The sequence below is a fragment of the Cydia pomonella genome, chromosome 8, assembly GCF_033807575.1.
Source record: "Cydia pomonella isolate Wapato2018A chromosome 8, ilCydPomo1, whole genome shotgun sequence".
In the NCBI taxonomy this organism is placed as follows: domain Eukaryota; kingdom Metazoa; phylum Arthropoda; class Insecta; order Lepidoptera; family Tortricidae; genus Cydia; species Cydia pomonella.
This window is the reverse complement of record NC_084710.1, coordinates 9,612,139-9,638,996: the sequence shown is the minus strand read 5'-3', so window position 1 is coordinate 9,638,996 and position 26,858 is coordinate 9,612,139. Positions and strand designations below refer to the sequence as shown.

Below are 26,858 nucleotides of genomic sequence, written 5' to 3'. Positions count from 1 at the left end.
TCCCACAATAAGTTCCGCCTTTTGTGCTTGAGCGTACTCAAGCACTTTAGTCAGTTCTTCTGTGGGATCTTGCTTCTCTCCGGGCAGGTAGGCGGAGCAGACTATTACCTTGAGTGCTCCTCTCCCTTTGAGATCGACGTAGGCAGCTACTTGGTCTTCACTGCATAGTTCTGTAACAGGCAAGAAGTTAATATTTTTGTTAAATACGATGCAGGCTCTCGGTTTAGCACCTTTTTCGTAGATCAGTACCTTTCCTGCTCTGTTCAGTCCTGATGCCATGGACTTAGTGTTGATCCATGGTTCTTGTATGAGGGCGATGTCCAGGCCATTTTCGCCAAAAAGTCTTTCCACGACCGCTGTGGCCGCTATGGCGTGATGTAGATTGGCCTGTAGGAACCTCACCCCCCTACCCTCTAAAGCGTCGTTACTACTTGGCACTGCGCTGGGCACTGGTGTGCCCTTGGTGCCGTCTTCGGTCCCCATTACCCCTTGGGCGGTTGTTGCCCCTGAAGCCTCCCCGGTTGGCGAGAAACCGCTGCATGCCCGATGGTCCTGGGATGGGATTGGAGGTTGAAGGAGCCGCCCGTTTTGGACCAGAAGGCACCTTTCGGGCAGGCTTTTGGGATAAGGTGTTGGGTGGGGTAGGGTTTGCAGACTGCAGTGGTGGGTCTTGGGTAGGTTGAGTTTCGGACTGTTGGGTCTTTGGGTGGCCCTTTAGCCGAAACTGGACCTCCCGGAAACCTAAGTTTGCCTTTAGGCCCTTTTTCTGTAGATTCTCCACAGACAAGTCGTCTAGAGATAGGGTTACCATAACCCCACTCTTCTCGACTTTGGTGTGGAGAATCTTCCAGTACTCTGTGTACAGCCCCTGGTTCTGTGCATAGAGTAGAGATAGCGACTGCTTTACCTTAGAGTCGTCTATCTCTGGAATGAACACCATCCCTATGTTCGGCTTGGGAAGCTCATTTTCAGGGATGACCCCGAGGTTGGCTTCCGGCCATGGTTTTAGGGAAGGTGTTATTTGTTCAAGCCAGGCTTTAGATCTTTGGTCACTACAGGTGATGAGTAACCAGCCTGGCTTGTAAGAATAACCTTTGAACTTCGGTCCCTCGTCCATCTCCAGAGTCGCAATCTTTTGCAAGATGGTGTTGCAGAGGGACTCCAATTGCGCGACACTCATCGGCTTGGAATCCTTGATTCCGACTCGGACTTGGCTGAGGACCTCGTTGTAAGGTTGTGAAGGTTGGGGTTGGGTTGGGGGGGTCACACTCACCCTTGGGTTCTTTCAGTCTGTGAGTATGTCTATATTCTGAAGTTCAGATATTAAAGATTCATTGATTGTATAATATTAATAATCCATAACTTTTCTTTCGATATGTATAAATAAACAAATTAAAACCGGGTCTATCTTATATCCGGCGAGGTAAATAAAAAACATTTTTGAGACAAAAACTTTCTTATATTTGTATTACAGGTGTGTATCAATTGTCTATTTTGTTGAGATTAAACATCCAATACGACTTAGTCAAACAAATAATTTAATTTGACGATATAAAAGTGTTCAAAATGTTACGTTTTCGTGCTAAACAATGGCTAAACATAAATTAAATATTTATGTATGTTAATACCAGGTCAGCTAGGAGCTTAAAATAAAAATTGCACGAAAGCAATTATCTAAACAGAGAAAAGAAATAAAAATCACAGTGATGAATGATGATTACTTCATAGTTACAATACACTAACACTAATACAATCACCATACAGCTAATGGACCTAACATCCTGCGCTTAATTATGCTTTTGTTACTAAATAATATAAATAGGTAATTCATCTAGCAAGAGCTATAGTATCGTCGATGTAATACATGAAATAAACAATTAACGCTAGCATTATTTCTTTCAACTGGGGGTCTGTCATCGCTTTTTTATCATTTATCGATATGGACAGAAATTCGGCACTCTCAGATTAAGTATAAGTAGTAGATAGAACGTTACATCCTATCCACAGTGATAAATGATTAAAACTAGCAAATAAAAAAATAATAGTTTCGTAGTAACGTTACATGCGATACCTACAATTAAATACAATCATAAGTCATATTATAGGATAAGGTCCATTGGCGTGGTCGATACAACAGTACCTCGGAAATTATTAGTCATCCACTTTACCTGCGAACTTCAAGTGGGAACTCAAAGATACGCTCGATTAAAATTATAATCTTGCGTTCAGAATAACTAATTCTATGTTAAAATATTTGATTATTTTTCTAATTGTCCTTCAGAGTCTGGCAAGTTATAATAGAGGGCTAAGACATTGAAAATAGGGCATCAAAACATTATTTAACTTAATTGCGCTGTTACCAATATTTTTTTGAGTCCGTCTAAGCTATAATTCGTTTTTAGGGTTCCGTAGCCAAATGGCAAAAAACGGAACCCTTATAGATTCGTCATGTCCGTCTGTCTGTCCGATTCTGTCACAGCCACTTTTTTTAGCATTAGAAAAAAGGTAAACAATCCTGACGTGTCTTTTTATTAAAAAGGATTTTTAAATAATAGGAAAATTACGCAAAACTCTGCGTAGGCTGCGCTATTAGCACAAATACAGGGCCTACCGCGAAACACGAAAATCTAAATTTTGGTTATCTACCTCTCTATTACTCTTGCGATATTCGAGCGATGGAGAGGCAGATAATGAAATTTCGGTTTTCGCAGTTCGCAATTCAAAAAAACTGTTTAAGGCATAGTATGAATAAGTTAATCTATGGTTTACAATATAAGCTAGTACTGCACTCTGGTAACAGAACATTGCAGTAATACCCCCGTTTTGCTGTGACTTATTTTTAAAGCTAAAAAAGACGATCTTTGCACCAACTTGAACATAACATCTTGAAATAACACTCAAGTGTTATATTATAAACATCATATTTTCATATAAATTTGACTTTGCCTCAACTTCGTCTTTGCAAATTTCACAGAGTTAGATTTGTCAGACTAATTATTACTATGCAAAATACATGGATAGTACACATTGTGTGTGAACGACTTGTTTTGCAATTAGCACTCTATTACAACTTATCTAGAGTCTAAGGCGTATCATGGTTGCGATATTACGTGGTAAACTAAAATAAAGCACATACCGTCAAAGGGTATTGGAAAGTGACATACACTGCCATAAGCCTCCCACTGTAAAGTTACTATAGCGCTCAACGCATAGTCATTGTATAGAAAGAGCAGATTTGAAACCCCTCAGACATTATTCAATAAACGAGAGTCGGTCGTGAAAAGGAAACTACTGCTACTATATTCAATTTATTTACTCTCGTGTGTCATATAATACATAATAATCATACGATTTTATTCCTGTTACATGCGAACGGGTCTTACGACTCTCGTGATGGAACAAGGAAACCTATTTTCACCGAAACATGTCACTTGGAGTGATATACGGGAGTAACATCATACGATTATCATAATATACGATTTACTTTTAAAATATGTAGGCAGTTCTGTTATTAAAGACAAATCCGCGAGCATACTTAAAGCATATTTATTTTGAAAATTTGAAAATAGCATTTTATAAAATCGTGAGAGAGCTTTTCAGTCGAGTACCGTGTTTAAGTGAGGTACTAGCTTGAAAAGCTTGAGTATATCACTATTGTATACAATGCTTTTTTTACGAGTCATTTAAAATAATACTTTTTTACTATAAAATGTAAATAATTCATGGAAATTAGTATCTCAGTAGGCAAAAATGTAGTACAAAAGACATAAACGCGCCAAGTCCCCCGCCCGCCGGTCCCCCGTCTAGTCTTTTCTATCGGAGCGCCGGCCAGTGTAGACGTGCCTCGGCCGAGGCGGCGCATGGCGCTTTCCTCGCCCGAGGCACGTTTACACGGGAAGTTTTGTGCGTGAGGAAGTTGCCTCGCGGGTATGCTCGCTCTGTGTGGATCCGGCTAGTGGTCCATTTTTTTTTTTAAATTGACTACAGCGTATCGAGATGAATCTTATAGTTGAATTGGGAGCCCATACATGAAAAGTACGTAATTATAGTTCGGTATACGAAATCTTAATTCAATTATTACAGTCAACGAGTAGAAAAGAAACAATATCAGGATTTCGCTAACTTGCGTCACTAAGTATCGGTATACTACGCGTAAACGATGGCATCAAGCTACTCGTCTAGTTCATTTCGAATTTCATGGCTAGAACAGTACTGTTTAATCGATGTCTTTCGTACAACAAAGTTTTTTGTCCACAATCGACACAATAGTGACACATTCCCTGCCAAGAATACACTAAGTGCGTTTAGGAACGGGGCGTTTAGCATTGTAAGTGTTAAATACATGTTAAAACGGGTCAGTCGCGTTATAAAACGAAACATGGTAATGAACAGTTTTATTATACTCGTATGGTATATCGACGACGCGATCTCGCTCGCATGAAAGGATGCGGGAGGCCGGTCGGGTCTAGTGGGGTGGGGTGGGGGGAGGCGGCCTAGCTGGTGGCGCACTGCACGCGGTTCATGCCGGGCTGGTCGTCGTCCTCGTCGTAGGCCGGGCCGGCGTGCGCGCGCCGCCGCCGCGCCTCCTGCTCCGGCTCCAGCTCCACCAGCTGGCACTCCTCCGCCAGCTCCGGGATGTCCACCTGCCACGATAGTGTAAACGCTGCATTTAAAACCGCCTTCACTTTGTTTTATTATACCAAGGTCTCATGTTACGAGCGGTCGGGTTGAGCTGGAGCGAGGCCAGAGGACGAGCTGAAGATAGGAAGGCGTGGCGCGAGCTTGTGAAGGCCCTTTGCACCTCTGGGGTGCTTTAGGACAACAACAAGGTCTCATGATCAATTTAAATACAGACACCTATCTAAAAAACAACAATAGTTATTTGTTTTACGAGGGGCAAGAAGTTGTTTTTTTACCGCTCGTGCTAATATTGATACCCGAGCATGCGAAATATTCCAAAATTGAATCACGAGCGTAACGAGTGGTTCGAGAAGTGGAATCTTGAGTGTTGCGAGGGTTTCAAGGCACGAGGGTTAAACAAACTGCCTCCGAGTGAAACATTTACTCACACACACAATACTTATTAAATATCAAAGAAATCCAACCAAATCAAATACAAATAAAAAAGAAATTATTCAAAATCATTATTTAAAAGTCAATTCTACCAGCTAACATAAGAACACTCAAAATTTGCATCTGATTCGTTCGCCCCACATGTAGATAAAATGAAACTTTCTCATTCGTTTTTGAACAATCATGAGGGCCTTTACCAATTAATGAATCATAAATTAAATAAACGACTTCATAACTGAATCCATGTTGGTAATAATTGAGCACATTTGTTTGTATGCATGCTCAACCAATTTCTCACCCTATATGATTTCTGTCTACCTGAATTCCTCTATCACCATAAATATACATGTTCGATACTATCTCTGTTCCATCGGGTAACAAGAACATTTTGTCGCATTACTAATATTTGCACATGTTTGCTTGTTTTCCTAACCACCATGTTTTCATAATAAACATGGGCGTGGGTGTCGCGACTCGCGACCTTCGTTGCTTTATTAATAAAAACATTACACACATACCTATGCCTATGGGACAGGAAATAACACTTTTTAGAAGTGCAAAACAGATATCTTATTTAAATGATACTCTTCAACTCTAAGCTCTTATATCATGGAAGATATTCCATGATTCCTTCTTAAGAATCATTACGAATTATTATTTTCCTTTAATCGATTCATGTATCTACGCTTTGCTTGGCTTCCCTACTTTGTGTTCTACATACGATGTTATTGTAATATTTGTCGCGTCGTAATGTGTACTAATAGTAATATCCGTATGGGGGCGTCCGCGTCACTATGGCCTCTAAATTCAGCATTCACGTCACAAAAAACGTCATTAGCATATGTTTAGCTTGCAATGATTAAGTGCCAATTTAAGAATCATTACGTTTTACATAAACGTAAGAAGTCTAGAAGTTGCATAAAATAGCAAACAATACTATTTTACTAGTTTTGTTAAGGTGCAATTATGATTTAATGGTAACTACAAATGGGTACATTTTGCCTGAAATCGTCGCGACTATGACAATGATGATAGAACTGCGTGGCTTCGCCAGAGTCTTGCCTATCAATCAACTGCTGAAGTACTGTAGGACAATAAAGATGACGCAATATCCAATATATTGTAAACCTACACGTCAGTACCCGACATAAGATTAATTTGCATGTTTAATCGCAATTACGCGTACATTCAAGTAATATACAAAACAAGATAATCTCAACATTTGGATTTGCAAGCGTCAGCATACATAGCATATAAGACATTATATGTTTTTTTTTTCAATCTCATTAAAAAAAAGAAACATACAAAAAAATACTATTCGCAGCACCCATTAAAAAAATCGGCCCGTAGAGAAACCTACTTTTAGGACAGACCAAATCCCACACAGGAAAAGTTGCTGTTAGAGCTAGTTGAAAATAGAATTGTACATGGAATAATTTCAGAAATTTGTATGGGGATCGAAAGTTCGGGTTAAAGAATATTTTTATTTTCTCAAAAAGAAATTTACATTTCACTTATATGAGAAACATTTTTCTATCAAAGATGAATAGGTACATAGAATTCATAATTATTATTTATACATTTCGTAGATAAAGTATTTAAGTTTTACAAATGTTTGGTTCAACAAACATGCATTAATATAATACGATAAACGTAAACAATACTATTACAGATTTATTTCTAAGAACTAAAGCATGCAGTATCACTAAAATTACATGGTTTGTAATTAAAGTAATTATCATAATTAAAAAATATATGTTCGGAAGATCCAGATATTACACATTAAAAATGAAAAATGAGGTAGACGTAGAATTTCAACGGGCAAGTTGCACAAACAAGGTGTACATAGTGAAACAGTAAAACAGTAGGTCAGTTATAACTCAGTAGGCTTTGGTCATTTAGGATATAGTGTTTTAATTTATTTTTAAATATTATAAAAGTGCGTGCATTTTTTATAGTATCAGGTAATTTATTATATAATTGTACTCCTGCAAAAGTTAATATTCGTTTTCCCTGAGCGCTTTTTATTTGTGGCAAAACAATGTGATCCTTTCTTCGGCTATTGCGTTTGGATATCTGGTGTTTTTTAATAAATGTGATTTGACTATGAATCATACCGCTTAGAATTTTTTTTTTTTTTTTTATTAGTATACATGTACTGTAGGTATATAGTTGTTTAATATTCATAAGTTTTGTTTCCATGTAAATTTGTTTACTGGGTGTTAGATAGTCATAATGAAAAAGCATTTTGATGATTTTATTTTGCGCTATTTGAAGTGGTTTCAGATTCGTTTCTTTATTTCATGCGAGTTATTTTTGAGAACTTTACCAGTTGGTTAGATCTGTACCACGTTATACTATCGTGGTTGGTAGACAGCCCACTGTGACTTTTCACAGGCTTATAAGTTAACTACCACAAAAATGCTTGTTTAGTTAATTTAATCACCATAAAACCAAAGTTTAAACGGGAGACCGTAACCATGGCGACAAATGACAAGAAAAAGTTGCTACACTCAAATGAAATTAGCTTGAGTATAAATGGAGGCTTACCACAGGTCTCGGCGGCAGGCAGTTCTCGAGCGCGGGGATGATTTCAGGGGGAATGGTGTTCGGGAAGTTTACTAGGAACTGGATGATCAGCTGACCCTTGTCGAATGGGTTTTTGTACATGGGCATGCCTGGAATTTAAAAAAAATGGGTTAACTCACTATAGAGAGTATAGAAGGCTCTTTCATCATCATCAGAGATTCTTTGACAAATTGTCACCTGATCTCCATGGTTTAGGGGCATTCCGCCAGAATGACAACACAGTACCTTTATAACATAAATTTGTAGAATGTACCACTGAATTTTAATATCAGTTATCATGCCTCATTGTCGGCTGCTTAGTTTATTAGAAGTATTAACAATAGCGATACATACTGGACAATTCCAGTGAAATACCTCTTTATCTTTCCCGCTCTTGGTGCTTTGGTAAATTCTGTTTAAAGCCTTAGCAACTAGAAGCCGTGTTTTTTTATGATAACTGGCCTTACTTAATGTTTCCAAAACAGATTCATTCAATAACACACACACACACGTATACATTTTGATCGAGTCGTACGAATCATAGGCCTATAGCCCTATAGAGGCCTTTTCTACTGAGACACAATAAATAGAAAGTCTCTTAAAACACTCACCTTCATTCAACACGCACTTGACCTCGCCATGCTTGGTGACCTCCCCGGGCATGACCGTTATCACTATGTCTCGGTCGTCCAGGGTCCGGATGACCTTCTGGAAGCCGCACAGCGCTTCCACCAGCTCGATGTTGAGGCGGATGATGAGATCGTTGCCAGAGCGTTTGAACACCTGGAGAGAAGAAGGTTAAGGTTTTTTCTTCATAAGAAACTCATGATAATAGAGGCAAAGGCTACATAATCGGACAAGTGCGAGTCGGACTCGCCCACCAAGGGTTCCGTACTTTTTAATATTTGTTGTTATAGCGGCAACAGAAATACATCTGTGAAAATTTCAACTGTCTAGCTATCAGGGTTCATGCATGAGATACAGGCTGGTGACAGACGGACGGACGGACAGTGGAGTCTTAGTTATTACTAATCCCGTTTTGGGTACGGAACCCTAAAAAGTGGCTGGGTGAAGTTTATTAATATAAATAGTCGACGGAAACACGCTAAAGAATGTGATTTGCTAAAAACAGCATAGACAAACTCAAATTAAAAGCAAAATACCACAATTAACATGGTGAATGTTTGTTTGTACATTATACAAATTGTATTATCAAGGTGTGGTTAGGCTAGAACCCTGATAGCATTATTACTTTGTAGTCACGCAGTAGAATATATATAAAAACAAAAATCTTGGCATTAGCGAAATAGTACAATAGCGTTGTTTCCAATTGATAAATTAATTAAGTTCATATCTATTTGTGTTTTTGGTATTAATTGTAATTAAGACGGCTGGACAGAATGCGACTTTCACGATTCTTACAACCTCCCCTGCTGTCCTCGAAACGTTGGGTCATAAGTTCGTTTTAGTGAATTATAAAAAGAGATTTCTGTCAATTAGTAAATGCAACTTACCTCATGTTCCTTTTCATCTAAAACGATAATAAGGTCGCCGGGCTCAAGCTCTGGTTCCTGGTCGCCTTCCCCGCTAAACACAATCTTTTGTCCGTCCGTCATGCCCTTGTCCACGTGGACCTCCAGGATTTTGCGGTCTCGCACGGTCTTGCGGCCCTGTGAGAAAAAATAAACAATTTTAAACAATATTTTCACATTGATTGTTTTTAAAAAAATTTTTTTTTTTTTATATTTATATTTTATATACGTGATCCTAGACCATTTTATACCATAACAACCCAGATTAATATTTAAAATATAAATATTTTTAATATACATTATCGTAAGTGTGACAACTGTATTCAGTATTAGTTAGGTTCCTATACTAAGCTAGTGGCTCTTAGTACGGTCGCCAAATCTCAAAAGCCCTCTAGAAACACGATTTAATTGACTCGGCTCGGCCTTACCCACAACCGGTATCCATGTGTTCGGACAGATCTCCTGATCACCGTACATGCGGTAGTAAAGCGGAAAAATGGTGGAGGGGATAGTAATGACGTCACAAAGATGGCGGCCGGACCTATTCTTTTTGGCGGTGTATCTCGAAAACCACTTAACCGATTTTAATCATCGAGGTGTCAAATAATAGCTTATATTATGGGGATTATTTCCTTTTCTACAAACATTTACGTGAAACCTATAGGAAAAAAAATAATCACAAAAAACAGTTTTTTTATAAAATTATTATTTTTTATTTTGTAAAAATCTCCGTAAATATTAGCATTTCGCAAATTTTGTTTCATATAAAACATATTGCTTCATTATCAAGGAATATAATGAGCCTTAAAACATACAGATCGAGTGATAAACAATGAAGCTACACTCATTTATTTGCGCATGGGTAACGATAACTGGCTTTTACCGGTCGAAACTGTGGTGACTGTTACGATACGTATTGAATGGAATTTATAGAGTATCGGTTTTAATTACTGAAATTATAATGACAATTATAAAAACCAGACACAATAATGTTACCTTACTTCGACGTTTAGTCTCTTTTTTCGTCTTAATCATAGGTAGGTACATATTTCTTTTTACTTAAAAATTTTATACAGGGTGAACTTTTAACCACCAGTCATACTCTGCGCAGCGACCTTATAGGTCATACTGAACAACTTTTACTATTAGTAGTCCCCAAGCCGCTCCGAAGCCAGATTTAATTGACTCAGCTCGGCCTTACCCACAACCGGTATCAATGTGTTCGGGCGTTTCTCCTGATCACCGTACATGCGGTAGTAAAGCGGAAAAATGGTGGGAGGGGATAGTAATGACGTCACAAAGATGGCGTCCGGACCTATTCTTTTTGGCGGTGTATCTCGAAAACCACTTAACCGATTGTATTCATCGAGGTGTCAACTAATAGCTTATATTATGGAGATTATTTCCTTTTTACAAACATTTACGTGAAACCTATAGGAAAATAATAATCACAAAAAACATTTTTTTTTATACATTTGGTTGGTAGGTTTGTCTTATGTTTTAAAGCAGTAAAATCTTTCAAGTCGAAACACAGTATAAATATACATTTTGTTGTCTAATTTAAAAGTATGATGTTCATTGTTTAAGACTGATTAGTGATTACTGAATTAAATAACATGCTATTTGTTATTTTTGTTTTATTTTTTAAATCAGGTATTAATTTATTCACTATGTATCACTATACAGGCAAAATGTGTATCATAGTTGGTCTGTAAGTACTTACTACTTGTGTCGAATATAGGTATAAGATGAAATTTTAACCACCAGCCATACTCTGCGCAGTGACTTTACAGGTCATACTGAACAACTTTTATTATGGGACCAATGCCGAATCACGCAAGAAAATTTGGATCTGGAATGACACCCACTGGCTGTGCCCTACCACACAAAGCGAGATGACATTCACAATGCCCATGCCTCTCTTTTGGACGTAGTTTAAGGACGTACCCGGGTCCATGACGCATGCTCGCCACACCGCTGCTTAAAATAAGCTGACGCACCGTAAATTGAACTGCGTAAAAATCGCAAAAAATATTACACGGAGATCTTAATATGGCAGACACCGTACCGGTGACGTAAAAGACGCAACTGTTTTGCGAACAAAAAAGATTCGCGTGAAGCACGTCACTGCGATTCCGTACCGTCACCGTTTTTTAAACAGCGGTGTGGGGAGCATGCGTCAAAAACGGTACGCATACGACGCGTCACTGCGATTCCGTATCGTGACCGTTTTTTAAGCTGCGGTCTGGTCGCACCTTGTATTGTATTGTATTGTATTGTATTGTATTGTATTCGGGCGATTTTTCCGCAACTCGACGACTTGCGCCTATTTTGCGTGATATGTTGGGGGTGGGCTAGTCCTGCCAGCCCAGCTCCTCGAGGAATCCTATCAAACCTTTGATGTTGAGTAGGACCTCGGGGAGGTCTCTCGGAGATCCGAGATGTTTAGCCCTGTATGGAGTCACTCCGCTGCATTCCAGCACCACGTGAGAGGCTATTTCTTCTGTCTCCATGCAACCTCGGCACAGGGGACTGTCTGTGACACCTGTTGTGAAAAGATGTTTGTTAAATAGTCCATGACCTGTTATGACACTGGTTACCATACTCAGTCGGACCTTCCCTAGTTGCAGGAGCGCCCTTGTGAGTTTTCCGTTGATGCCAGGCATGGCTTCTTTTGCCTGTCTGCATCCAGTCTGGTTCAGCCAGTGTTCTGTGTGTAGTTTCCCTGTACGTGCCAGCAGCATTGAGCGTACCTTGCTAAATGGTATCGGAAGAATCGGTTCCGGACCAATCGCCCCCGCATTCGATCCTTGCCTGGCAAGCTCGTCCGCAGCATCGTTACCTCGGGATCCACTGTGTCCCTTGATCCATTGTAGGGTGATCTTGTTATTATGACATACCTCCATTAGTCGTTCGTGGCATTCGTGTATAAGTTTGGATGTAACTATATGGCTATTTAGAGCCATTAAGACTGCTCTACTGTCGGAGAGTATGCGGATGGAGGATCCTACTACCTTCCTTGCAGTGATGGCAGCCGCCGCGTTTATGATGCCCATGCACTCAGCTTGGAATACCGAGTTATGGGCTCCTAGCGGAGTGGTGATCGACATGTTCAGGTCTTCTGAGAAGGTTCCAGAGCCCGATCCGCTGTCTGTTTTGGACCCATCAGTGAAGATTCTCAGCTCCCGGGGATTGAGTCCTTCATGATTGTCGTCCTCATATAACTGTATTTTGTACCTTTTATCGAAGATAGCTTGTTTGTGAATCCGGTCCGTGCCTGACCTAAGCACTGGAAATTCGTCATACACCTTTTCCAGGCATTTTGTGTGAAGAGCTCCTGTGATGTTAGACCATATCTTGAGGGTTCGCAACCTTACCGCTGAGAGACTCTTGGTCTCTAGGCCTCTTGCTGTATGTGTAGGTGCAGCGGTGGAAGGTTTAGCATGACCTCCATGGCTGCAGTCGGGGTAGACCTCGTGCAGCCAGTGGTGGCCGCGCATGCGAGCCTTTGAAGTCTCTGTAGTTTGTCTCGTACGTTGCCTAGGTTTGTTCTTGGCCACCAAACCAGAGCACCGTAACAGAGTAAGGGGCGGATTATCGTCTTATAGAGCCAGAGGGTAATTTTCGGGTTGAGTCCCCACCTCTTACCAATCATCCTTCTGCACTGCCAGAAGACAACTCCCGCCTTGTCTATCCGTTTGTTGATGTGGTTGTTCCAATTGAGTTTATTGTCGAGAGTTAGTCCTAAGTACTTAACTTCATCGGACAGCTGTAGCTCAGTTTGGAAAAGTGTTGGTCTGGTAAAGTTGGTCGCACCTTTATATGGGACAGTCAAAATTTTTTTCGCGATTTCGGAATTGGTCCCATAGTAAAAGTTGTTAAGTATGACCTATAAAGTCGCTGCGCAGAGTATGACTGGTGGTTAAAAGTTCACCCTGTATAAAATTTTTAAGTAAAAAGAAATATGTACCTACCTATGATTAAGACGAAAAACGTAACATTATTCGTTTAACGTCGAAGTAAGGTAACATTATTGTGTCTGGTTTTTATAATTTTAATTATAATTTCAGTAATTAAAACCGATGCTCTATAAATTCCATTCAATACGTATCGTAACAGTCACCACAGTTTCGACCGGTAAAAGCCAGTTATCGTTACCCATGCGCAAATAAATGAGTGTAGCTTCATTGTTTATTACTCGATCTGTATGTTTTAAGGCTCATTATATTCCTTGATAATGAAGCAATATGTTTTTGTTCAATAGCGAGAGAGTGGACTGTAATTCGAAAAAGGGGGGCGATAGGGAATGAAATTTAGGGGCCGGTTGAGCAAGAAAGTTGTGAGATATTAAGATTAGAATGTTAAATTAAAACTAAAATGTGAAATAGTGTAGGGCGAAGTTACCTTTCAGTCCGGGAGTTGTGGGGCTGAATCGTTGGTCGCCGTTGAAGACCGCTGGTGGTGATTCTGGCTGTCCTTGTCGCCAGCTAGAAGTAAGCTCAGAACCGTTACCTTGAGTCGTCCAACTTAGACCTCGGATTTTCCACTTCGCGGATGTGCCTGGTGTCCTTCGTCCACACAACACTGAGTCTAAATGCTAGAGACGTGATTGGCAGTAGTGCTTTCAATAAGTTGCGAAAATTAGCGAGAACGACGAAATACGATGTTAACTAGTGGTAGGTTGATGACACACTGACGTGTCTATGACAGAGCAATATTCAAATTCCAACTGTGAGCTGATGTTGCCACAGTAAATACGAGAAAATCTTATAGAATACAAGGCCAAAGCTGGACATTCCGCCCACCAAAATGCATTTGTATTTTGACTAAGCGAAAAGAACAGTAAAAGTGAAACAAGTGCGATAATATTAAAGCTAAACGAAGAAGGGACGACACAAATGTAGTGCATTAAAGCGACTACGCAGGTAGTGGACACAGCTTGACCACAGGCCGTTTGTACAACCCTGTGGCAGTGCGCACAGTAACCACACGACAGATCCCGTCAGATCCGGGGTGTGTGTCGATAATGCGACCCAGGGGCCACTTCATTGGGCTCGTCTGCTCGTTTACAACGAGCACAAGTGTGCCAACTTGGACGTTAGGGTGTCTGTCGTGCCACTTCATCCGCTGCTGGAGAGTATGCATATACTCCTTCGACCATTTGTTCCAGAAGTCCTGGTGCATCTTCTGAAGCAACTTCCAGCGTTGGAGAGGGCTAACCCGAACGTCTGAGAAGTCTTCCTCAGGTACGACCGATAGGGGTTCCGTGGTGAGGAAATGACCCGGTGTCAAGGCCGACAGGTCGTTGGGGTCGGTGCTGAGAGGAGTTAGTGGCCTTGAGTTGAGTAAAGCCTCGACTTGGGCCAAGATCGTCGAGAACTCCTCGTATGTCAACCTTTGGTTCCCGACGACACGCGACAAGTGTGTTTTAACGGCCTTAATTCCAGCTTCAGCGAGTCCTGAAAAGTGTGGGCTACCCGGCGGGTTGAACTCGAAGTTGATTGTATGGTGTGCGGCAGCATCCTTCACTAAGCGTTGCAGGATGTTGTTCGCACCGACAAAATTTTTACCTTGGTCAGACACTAACCGGCTGCACCGACCACGACGAGCGACGAAACGCCGAAGTGCGGCGAGAAAAGCATCCGAGGACAACTCGGTGACGAGCTCGGTATGAATGGCCTTTGTTGCGGTACAGACAAAGACGCAAATATAACCTTTGTACGTCTTGTTACCACGTCCGCGACCGAGAGCGATGTCGAAAGGCCCACCAAAGTCAACCGCTGCGCTCGAGAAAGCCTTCAGCTGGGATATTCGATACGATGGTAAGTCGCCCATGAATGGCGCAGGAGCACCCGGTGGCCGAACCCGAAAGCACTTCATGCACTTCGATACGACTGCATAAATAGCCCGTTTCGGACACATAACCCAGAAATGTTGCGCTAGCAAGTTATGAAGTGTTTGGATGCCTGGATGCATGAACCGCTTATGATAATCATCAATAAGAAGGAAGGTCAGCCGATTGTCGCGAGGTAGAAGCAAAGGATGCTTCACGTCGAAGTCGAGAGAAGCTCGCGACAGGCGACCGCCCACCCTCAAGAGACCCGCGTCATCCACGAATGGGGACAGTTTTCTGAACGCTTTTGGGAGAGAGTTCGAATGATTTTTCAAAATGATTTCGATTTCCTGAGCGAAGCTGCGCTGCTGCACGAAACGTACAAGAACCATGAGTGCCTGCTTTATTTCGAAAGATGTTAAAGGACCGTGTAACAACTTCCCGGACGTTTTTCGGTTCTTCGTGTTGTTCGCGAAGCGGCAACAATACGCTAAAACACGTTGAAGTGTTCTTAACGACGAAAACTTCTCCAGTAGGTTGTCGATTAATGCATTGTCATTGGACACTACGAGGACTGTAATCTTTTGCTCATCATGGAGAACGTCCCTATCTGGCATCAGCACTGACTTAGGCCAGCTCTCAGTGGGGTGCCTGAGCCAATCAGGCCCGTTCCACCAGCAAGTTTGGTTGACTAAATCTTGGGGAAGCAAACCACGCGATCCGCAGTCGGCTGGATTGTCAGTGGTTCTGACATGATGCCAAGAATCGGGAGGAATAACGTCTTGGATATGACTCACACGGTTGGCCACGAACGTTTTCCACCTGGACGGACACGACTTAATCCAGGTCAACGTCACACTTGAGTCCGACCATGCAAAGATTCTGTCTACCGAGTGGAAAGGCTTCAAAGCCTCCACGACTGAAGCCATCAAGTCAGACAGCAGAACCGCTGCGAGCAATTCGAGACGCGGCACTGACAATTTACGTAATGGCGCGACCTTGGACTTAGCACACACGAGCTGTACGTCGACGTCACCCTCCTCAGTTACTGTACGGCAGTAGATTACGGCACAGAAGCCACGTTCTGACGCGTCACAAAATCCGTGGAGATGTAGCACGTCGAATTTCCCGACTAAACGGCGTGGCACAGCTACAGCACTCAGCGACGAGAGTTGAGTTTTGAATTCCTGCCATTCCAGCCTGATGCTTTCCGGGACATCTCCATCCCAGGAAACGCCCGAAACCCAAAGCAATTGCATCAGATACTTGGCGAGAAATGTTACAGGCGAGAGGAAACCTAATGGATCGAAGATTCTAGCTATCTCCGACAGAATGGTGCGCTTGGTGCACCGACCGTTAGGAGCAGCGGCGACACGAAACCGGAAAGAATCTGATTGAGGTTGCCATAGCAAGCCCAATATCTTTAGAGAAATGTCAGTCATTTCTTCGAAATGTTTAAAGTCTTCCGAGTACAGATCAGAAGACGGAAGGCTCTCCAAGAACTCACTACTATTGGAGGTCCACTTCCTGAGGTGGAAACCCCCCGACGACAATATTTTCGTAAGGTCCACCTGAAGTAAACGCGCCTGCTCGACAGAATCCGCTCCGGTGACGACGTCGTCGACGTAGATGTCACGAGCGAGAACAGCTGAACCACTTGGGTATGCGGCTGCAGAATCACTGGCAAGTTGAGCCATTGTACGAAGAGCTTGGAATGGCGCAGCAGAAACCCCGTAGGTTACCGTTTTAAGACGGTAGTCGCGCACAGGACCGACAGCAGAAGGGCGCCACAAAATGCGCTGAAATTCAGCGTCTTCATCAGAGACCAGGATCTGCCTGTACATCTGTTTCACGTCACCTGTGAAGACGACGGCATGCCAGCGAAAACGTGTGAGCAGATCGAAGATGTTAGTCTGAAGCTTGGGCCCAGCGAGAAGAGTAGCGTTCAAGGACACCTCGTTGGCGTCCTTAGCGCTTGCGTCGAAAACCACGCGAAGAGGAGTGGTGACGGAATCGCGCAGAATTCCATGGTGAGGTATGTAATAGAAGTGGCCTTCACTTGTGGAAGGAGGTTCCACTTCTTCCAAGTGACCACGAGCCTCATAGTCATCCATAAATTCCACATACGCCCTTTTGAACTCGGGGTTGGAGTTCAACTTGCGTTCCAACGACGTGAACCGCTTGAGAGCAATTTCACGCGAATTGAGGAAGGTAGGTTTGTTCGCGGGATCGACAAATGGTAGTGGAACTACGAACCTGCCTTCTTCATTGCGATAGTATTTTTCAAGAAAATAGTCCTCGCAGCGTTGGTCCTCCTCAGATACGAAAGGTTTAGTCGGAGAACTAACGTTTTCTAATTCCCAAAATTTTTTTATAGAATCATCAAGCGACAAAATCTGCGAAGGACTCGACACGAAAAAACAATGATTTTTATTGTTACGATACGATACGAGAGCGCTTGTTGTGAGCTGACTCCCGTCACACTCACCCATAACGACCCATCCATAGATGGTTTTCAACAGAGTAGGCTGTCCAGGCTTCCCGCGCCGTATACCGGGCAACAACGACGAAACGAAGACCTGTGCGTTAAGTAACAGGTCCACCGGCGCCGGACGGGCGAAACCAGGATCAGCCAGCGATAAATTCCTGATGTGAGACCACCCCGACGAATCGACAGGTTGAGGAGGTTGGTCGGCACATACCGGCGACAAAACGAAAGCTTCGAGTTTAGTACTCAGTGAAGAGGGTTCATTTCCCATTGGCTTGACCTCACATGATAGTGCGCCAAATGTTTGATATGGCGAATTGCCAATGCCAAACACAGTGTGTTGTCCAGAAGTTTCAAATCCTAGCATTTCTGCACAGGATTTTGACATGAAATTGCATGCACTAGCACCATCCAAGAGCGCCCGCACTGGGCGGAAGACACCAGAACTGTCCCGAATTAACACCTGGGCAGTAGCGAAGAAGATTGTATTATCTCCCGCCATAGCAGCTAAAACCGTGTTACTACTACTACTGCTCATGCCATTGCTAGGCGGTGCAGTAGCAATCTCTGTGCCCGTGGGTGCTTCCACACTCTTTGTGAAATGCAATAAGTTGTGGTGCGAGCGATTACACACACTACAGCGAGAAGCTCGACAAGTTTTCACCCTATGTGCATTTGAGAAACATAAAATACACAAACCCTTCTCCTTAACAAAATTAAACCGGCCATCATTATTGAGATTTATAAACTTGTTACATTTATCGAGACTATGTTGACCCGAACAAAAAACACAACTTGGTGTTGATGTAGTCGAAACGACAAGGGCCGTTTTGTTTTTGGTTAACGGTTTAACATTCTGAACTTGAGGCCTAACACTAACACTGGAGTTTTCCAAAGCCCTGCTCCGCTTTTCAATAAAGTTTTTTAATTCCTCAAACTTTGGAACTTCAGTATTGGAAGCGAGTTGTAACTCAAATGCTTCTCGGGTAGCGACATCTAACTTTGCCCAAAGCAAATAATATAACATAAAATTCTTGTCGGGGAGGTTAAATTTTGACAAAATAGTTAAATTCTCATTAAAAGTTCTAAAAACCCTTTCCAAATCCATTTTTGTTTTGACTGGCTCACAATTTAGCAGTTTTTCATAGTACATGACAGCAATTTGCCTCTTCCTATCATAATAGTTGGACAGTGTTTCATATGCACTGCTGTAATTGTCACCTGACAAAGGAAAACTTTTTATTAAATCATGTGCGGAACCCTGAACGCTTGATAGAAGGTAGTGCAATTTCTCCACATTACTAATATTGCTCCGACTATGTATAAGGGAATCAAAAAGCTCCTTAAAAGACACCCAACTTTCCAGTTTCCCATCAAAAGGCGTAATCGATATTTTTGGAAGCTTAGCTAAATTATTCCCAAGCGTTAAAGATTTCACTTCAGGCTTATCACTTATTTCACTTCTAGCCATTTGTCTCAACCTACATTTTACGGATTTTAGCTTACTTTCAAATTCCTTGGTGACTTCATACTCCTCCACACGTTTTTCAGGTTTCAGTGGACGTAAAATCCGTAGTTGTGCTTTGTGAAAGTCCTTTTCTATATCCTTGATGTCTGATTCATCATACCCTTTCAAGTCGGAACCCTCAATATTTTCTAACCGAAAAATAGCGTAACCTCGCGCGACATGGAACATGTCTACTGTCGCGGGATCCGTGTCACTATCACCATGTACACTCATATTGTTTTAAGTGCAATTAAAAACACTAAAACGGCGAAAAACTCAAACTTAATTGCAAAATTAATTCAATAAAAACGAAGTACTACTGACTGATACTAGTGACATTGACAGTTGACGTTAACCCTTGACAACTATGAGAATGTTGCCAGCAATATTAACCACGAGTGAACGAATGATTTACTAAAAGCACTACTACACGGCCACCAACTTTCTTGCTTACCCTCGACTTTTTTATAAGTGTACCCTAAATTTTGAATTAAACAAATGATATGACCAAACAAATTCGAATAAGCAACAAACAACGAGAAACGAAAAACCAAAGGTCACTTTTCAAATTATGCGGATCGAAGGCCAAAATGTTCAATAGCGAGAGAGTGGACTGTAATTCGAAAAAGGGGGGCGATAGGGAATGAAATTTAGGGGCCGGTTGAGCAAGAAAGTTGTGAGATATTAAGATTAGAATGTTAAATTAAAACTAAAATGTGAAATAGTGTAGGGCGAAGTTACCTTTCAGTCCGGGAGTTGTGGGGCTGAATCGTTGGTCGCCGTTGAAGACCGCTGGTGGTGATTCTGGCTGTCCTTGTCGCCAGCTAGAAGTAAGCTCAGAACCGTTACCTTGAGTCGTCCAACTTAGACCTCGGATTTTCCACTTCGCGGATGTGCCTGGTGTCCTTCGTCCACACAACACTGAGTCTAAATGCTAGAGACGTGATTGGCAGTAGTGCTTTCAATAAGTTGCGAAAATTAGCGAGAACGACGAAATACGATGTTAACTAGTGGTAGGTTGATGACACACTGACGTGTCTATGACAGAGCAATATTCAAATTCCAACTGTGAGCTGATGTTGCCACAGTAAATACGAGAAAATCTTATAGAATACAAGGCCAAAGCTGGACAGTTTTATATGAAACAAAATTTGCGAAATGCTAATATTTACGGAGATTTTTACAAAATAAAAAATAATAATTTTATAAAAAAACTGTTTTTTGTGATTATTTTTTTTCCTATAGGTTTCACGTAAATGTTTGTAGAAAAGGAAATAATCTCCATAATATAAGCTATTATTTGACACCTCGATGATTAAAATCGGTTAAGTGGTTTTCGAGATACACCGCCAAAAAGAATAGGTCCGGCCGCCATCTTTGTGACGTCATTACTATCCCCTCCACCATTTTTCCGCTTTACTACCGCATGTACGGTGATCAGGAGAACTGTCCGAACACATTGATACCGGTTGTGGGTAAGGCCGAGCTGAGTCAATTAAATCTGGCCTCGGAGCGGCTTGGCGACCGTACTATCTGTGAGCTGTTCGCTCTGAGCATACTTTAAAACTGAATAAATGTAAGGCTCCACTGTTTTGTAATATTTCCAAAAAATAAATCAACAAAAATAAAACTATTACATTTTTGAACCTCTTCACAAAATTTCACGAAATTCGGTTGACAATTGCGACCTATAAAGGAGAACAACCGGACATTTAAAAGCGTTTTTGCCTAAGCTGAAACGGAGCACTCGGTCAATTAATATGGAGCCTTTCCTTCCTTATACCTCAATACAGGACGGGCCCTGTCATTGAGGTCATCTGTGTGAATAATTTGAATTGTATTGAAAAATATTCATTTATGGCTTGAAGATGTCGCAGTTGTTGCCATGTATGCCAATTAAGCTAATTAGTACCTTTACGATGTAATTGGAATATTGCAGGGGTTAATAAATACCGCCTCTTGCCGCGCAAGAAAGCCATGCACTTTGCTTCCACAAGGGTATCTAAATTACCCAAAATATAAACACATTCAATTCTGTGACCCCATAAAACAACATTTGTGGCTCTTTGAGATTCCTACAACTGGTGATTTGTATTATGAATGGGTCTTTTTCTTGAAAATTTGTTTGTTTGTATTAGTGCTAAGAAAATAAATTAAATTACCTGGCAGAGCTTGCAGCGGTCCTTAGGGTCGATGATCTCCCGCTGCCCGCGGCACTCGCTGCACACTGTCTGGATCTGCTGGATCATGCCCGGAGCCAGCTGCTGGATCTGGACCTGCATGCCGGAGCCGCGGCATGTGGGGCAAGTTTGGACCGCACCCTGGAATTTGGCAACATTTTAGCAGATCAAAGTTAAAACATTCTTTATTCAAGTAGGCTTTGCATCAAGTCCTTTTGAATCCAACGTATAAATCTAACAGGATGAGATCTATGTATTTTAGTTTGCGATATTAGAAATTAAGGATAATTCATCAAAATACCAATTATAATTTTGATAAGGATGATGACTCGGCAATCCATACCTCCTATATACACACCACACACCATGTCTTTTGCACAGATAATAATAACAAGACAAATAATAAGACAACTTCCTAATCTATTCCTAATTCAACCAGATTTTACCAAACATCATAATACAGAATGTTTTGTATGTGTAACTGGTTTGGCGGCATTCATATTATGTAAGGCGATTTAGGGGGCAGGGGGCGAACATGTCTTATTTTTTCTTACAAAGTGGGGTCTTGATAGTTCTTACGTATGATCACAAAGATGCGAAAATTTTCAAATTTCTATGAAATATGAAATTATGACGTTTAAAGTAACACTTCTATCTATCTCAGTCTATGCTATCAAACACGGGGTTGAGATAGTTTAAAAGGACTCCGGTACCTTTGTAGGTACAAAATACACATAAACGTTTAAAAAAGGCATTTTTGAAAAATAAAAACCTAACGTGAATATATTTTTTGCCTGAGATTCTTACGTAATCCAGGGGGTGGGGGGTGGCCTATTCTTTTTTTTTCTTACATATGGGAGGGCAAAGTCAAAAGTCAAAAACTGGCAAAAATTGTGTTACGTAATAAATGAATGAACTATTTTCAGATATTAAGGACACAATTGAATGTTCTCTTATCATTTACCTTCTTTCCACCGCGGCCCTCACACTTCTCGCAGATAACATTCTTCTGCAGTGCCAGCTTCCTAACAGCACCCCGGTACAGCTCCTCCAGAGTGACGGACAGCTGGTGGATGACGTCCTTGCCCTTCCTCTCGCGGCCGCGCCGGCGGCCGCCGCTGAAGCCCCCGCCAAAGAACATGTCGAACAGGTCCATGGGGGAAGAGAAGCCGCCGCCGCCACCGCCACCCTCTTTAAGAGCTTGCTCACCGCCTGTACGAGATTATTTATCAAACTAAATCTGTGTTAAGAAAAACTGTTGTACAAAGACAGGATTGCTATCATAACATACATATGTTGGTCTTTTGCTTTTGTAATTCCTATACATGGACTGACAAAATTGACAGTTTTCTGGCTATTGCTAGAATGTGGTAAAGTAAAATGTGAGTATAAACTATTGGGACCGTGCGAAGTGCGTGGTGGGGGTAAGTAAAGCGATCCCAGCGCATAAGGTGGTAAAAATTTGAACTAACTGCGGATAGCGTCTTTAACATTTCGTACAATTATATGGCTCGAAATGAAACTTTGATTTACGATTACTCCTGAAATATTCATTTAAATTGTATGGTGTAAGGGACCATTGGAATCTGTATGAAATGCTTAATATAACTAACGTATTTATTTTGATGATTGTTAATAATGTATCCATGTAAATAGCTTTGCAAATGCCACATATTACGTGATCTTTTTCTAGAAGTTAAGAATGGATATAGTAAGTTATCCTTAAAAGATAGACATTTCACATCACGGACTTTTTTGTAGACCTATGAATGAGAAACAACCCCACCATACATTGTGTTGTTATAGCTCAAACGGATTAGGCAGCGTTTTCGATTAAAGCTCCTAGCCAGCGTGATTTTTCCGACAACATCGTTATATTTCAAACAATTTACACAAAACCTTAACAAGTTATATACTTAAGCCTTCCTCAAGAATCACTCTATTGATAGATGAAAGTTGTATGAAAATCCGTTCAGTAGTTTTTAGTTTTGGAGTAGTTTTATAAGATGTAGTGAATTGACGTTTTCCCCTAGAATTGCGGACACTAGGTTGCGTGACAGTCGTGCACGCTCCCAATATTCTATTTTAAAATTTATATGAAAGTTAAGTCCTGAAGGTGTATACTAAAAATTAATCAAATTTTATTTCGTTTTTTGGAAAGTGGCAGGTGAAATAATATAAATCCTATGTAGGTACAATAAATAAACATTACACAAACACAAACATTATAGAAATTTAATTGTACATACCTTGGTCATAAATTCTCCTCTTGTCTGGATTGGATAGCACCTCATAAGCCTGGGAGATCTGCTTGAACCTTTCTCCTTCATTGGGATTCTTGTCTGGGTGGTATTTGAGTGCTAATTTTCTATATGCCTTCTTAAGCTCATCTGTTGTACAATTGGGTTTCACTCCAAGGATGTCATAAAATGTTGTTTCCTTAACCATTTTTTAATCTGTAACCATATTTGTAAAAGAGTTTTGCAAATAGATGCTAAATAAGAATAAGAAACCATTTATTGCCACACAAAATACAATGTTTAACTTAAAAAGAAAAAAAATATATATATTTCCTTAATCATTTTAAAACATTCACTGCCAAGAAGTTCATTTTGTATTGGAATGGAGCACTTAGCTTTTTCTCTGAAATGGTAGGCAAGCAATGCCACTTAAATTAATCATATTCTACAAATTATTCTGAAAATTAAGAACTGAAAAAGAGAAAATGTGTAAAACAATAAAATAAGTATTTCATACTGGTCAATCCCATAACTTACTTGTTATGGGATTGACCAGCTTGTTGTTTGTTATTAGTTTGGTTGATATCAAATAAACCACCTGTTTGTTTGACCAATGAGCTGCAAAAATTTTTTTAATACCACAACAGTGCCAAAGTAGCATATGGCCTGCCTGATGGTAGGAAATCAATGTAGCCTATGGACGCCTGCAACTCCAGAGGCGCGACTTACATGCGCGTTGCTGACCCTTTAAAAATCTGTACACTCTTGTTTTGAAGAACCTCATACTTTACATAGTTGTATCTATGGAATTATGTCATCAACCTGTCATGTTTTCTTTTTGTTTACAATTTTATCAGATACAAATGGAATAGAATATTTATATTTATACTGAACAATGCAGATTTTTGCAACCTGAATATTTGAATTGATTATATTATATGAGGAGATATTTGTTGTTTTCAACCTAGATGATTCTTATTATTGGTTGTCAATACAGCAATATTGCCATAAAGATAGAAAGTTAGGGTCTTTTTGCCTACTCTAAACCAACTTTATCCACAGCCCACAAGTTTGATGACTTTAAATGTAGCTAGGCTATACAATGAAAACATACAAGTATATCAGTATTATAACTAACCAGAGGTTTTGCCATATTCAAGCGGTTAAACCAGTGTGGTAAAGATATGCAAGAAATATATAATTAAACAATGAGATAAACATACGTATCTAGAAATTCAGATGGCACATATGCAATCAGCTGATTGCTAAAGATACAATTTAATCTCGTTAGAACACAGAATCACTTTGTACGTTAATTATTCTAGAATGCTATACCTTTCTCCAGTCTATTAATCTATTGTTACGCATTCTCAGATTTTGGTTTATGTTACATCGAATAGGTATTTTATCTTAATAATAGTAATATCTAAATAAATTGTCAAAAACAGCCATTGTTTAAAAAACGTGGTTTTTCCTTTAGTAAGTTACGAATATTGATTAGGTACTGTGGTGGAAAAGAAAATAGCCGACATTACGACCAAGGAAAAAGTCCTATCGACATCGACTCAATCCCAAGAATTATGGCGGAGATTAAACTTACCTTAATTTAACAATTCCAAGTCTAGATTTTAACAAGATAATAACGATACGTTACTTGCACCGTGTAAACTTCCAGAAAACGAATCACGAGCGCGCACACCACACACTATCTCAGTTCCACAGAATACGGTTTGACACCAGTCTGACGCAGTCGAAGTTCAAAAATGACGTGAAATATGCGGAACACTTTAATAAAACCTCGGTACATACATGAGTCGAACGCAAAACGTGCTGTTTCGAGAAAATTCTTGAATTCAATGATTGGCAAATAAAATTACAAATAAGTGATTTTAAATACAAATTAAACAAAAACTTAACACGCTATCTCTTTTACTTCTATAGTTTAGTACATAGATACTAGCGCTAAAGATGACAACGATTGGTTTTGACATATTGACTACTTAAATTAGTAGGGTTATACATTAATACCAAAGCTATTCAAGATATAAGTTTAAACTCCCTGGTATCTGAAAAAAAAAAAAAAGATTCTACAGCTGCGTGCATATAGGCCTCTACTCACATTGCAGCGAATCGCATGTGATTTTAGAGTCATACTGACTTTTTCTAATGCTAATATTATATAGTGTGGCGAGCCAATTTTATCAGTAGAAAAAGGCAGCAAGTCTGAAAAGTTTGGGCCATTTTGAAATTGCGCGCCTTGTTCTACTGACAACTTGGTTTGTCAGATCATAATTCTAAGAGGGATAAAGAGTTCTTTATTGTACTGCTTAGCTCAGTCCAGAAGAGACAATCAAATTGCCAATTTGTTCAGAAATTAAATTGGTGTCAATCTCAGCGTCTACACCAAAGAGCATATAATCACTACGGTCTACACGTACAAAATTCAATAAGAGTCACTCGGAGTAAGACCTAGATAAACGCAGCGATTTTTATAGCACGGACGTGCAAGTGTTATCTTGAACGTCAAAAAACTATGATGTTTAAATACCACTTGCAAGTTTGTGCTATAAAATCGCTACAGAGTTATCTTGATCTGACTCTAGCACACTTAAATTGTAAATATAATTATATCGTGCAAATAAATTGTCTTGTTTGGATCCTAATTAAGGCTTCTACAGACCTTGCAACACATGAGGTAGACTGGTTAAATGCCGCAATGTATTGCAAATCGCATGGGATTATCTGCAACACTTCGAGAAGTCATTAACCCTATGGAAGGCAGAGATAAAGAATGCAATCTCTATAGGCAGAACTGATGCAAGGATACTCTTGCATCAGCTATAAATTCTATAAATTCCAAATCTCTTCAGAGTAGCGCTAGAGTAGCTAAGAACCTCGGCGTTATTGACGGAATGAAGTGCGCTGTCTATGATTTGTTTTTTTTTTTTCAAGTGTTCTAGGTATTATAGCGCCACCCATTTAAGGTTTTTTGATAACACTTTTTGGTATATGGAGATTCCATTCCTTACCTCCACCTTCCATAACTAACCCATTAGCTGACAAAACTTTTTGCCAATATTGGGGGTGAAATTGGGTATGGGCTGGTAACACCCAAAAAAAAGAAAAAAGGCCTTCCCATGGAGCTATAAAGTGGAGCACACTCTAACTTTTTTTGTTATAGTAAATTGAACCTTATCACTCAGGCAGAAAGGTGTTCTTACCAGACTAGAGAAAACGGTTCACTTGAGATAGCAAAAGTGGGGCGCGGTGTCTCATTCGCACATGTTGCCAATGTTAAAAACATACCATTGTGGTAATATTTATATCAATATACTACTGAAATTAAATAATTTCTTATACTATTTTATACAGAATGCGGTTCTCAAATCTTTTAATTAATTTGTAAATAATTATGATGTCAATATTAAACCAAGCAT

At 40.4% G+C, this 26,858-nt stretch overlaps 2 protein-coding genes across 2 annotated transcripts in view; both read right to left on the bottom strand.

Moving 5' to 3' along the window:
* Positions 1–1,437: 1,437 nt before the first annotated feature.
* Positions 1,438–25,202, bottom strand: LOC133520515 (dnaJ homolog subfamily A member 1). Its single transcript, XM_061854985.1, has 8 exons — positions 25,022–25,202; positions 23,431–23,637; positions 22,146–22,393; positions 21,164–21,322; positions 9,156–9,311; positions 8,253–8,424; positions 7,624–7,751; positions 1,438–4,643 (listed from the first exon to the last, which is right to left on the bottom strand). The coding sequence occupies exons 2-8, from the start codon at positions 23,627–23,629 to the stop codon at positions 4,494–4,496; spliced, it is 1,212 nt and encodes a 403-aa protein (XP_061710969.1). The 5' UTR covers positions 23,630–23,637; positions 25,022–25,202; the 3' UTR covers positions 1,438–4,493.
* The window catches only part of LOC133520516 (uncharacterized), a 111,604-nt gene continuing 94,459 nt past the window's right edge, over positions 9,714–26,858 (bottom strand). The window contains exon 2 of the mRNA XM_061854987.1: positions 9,714–13,147. Coding sequence (XP_061710971.1) covers positions 11,528–12,673 — 1,146 coding nt within the window. The 5' untranslated portion in view covers positions 12,674–13,147 and the 3' untranslated portion in view covers positions 9,714–11,527. The remainder of the gene's footprint in view (positions 13,148–26,858) is intronic.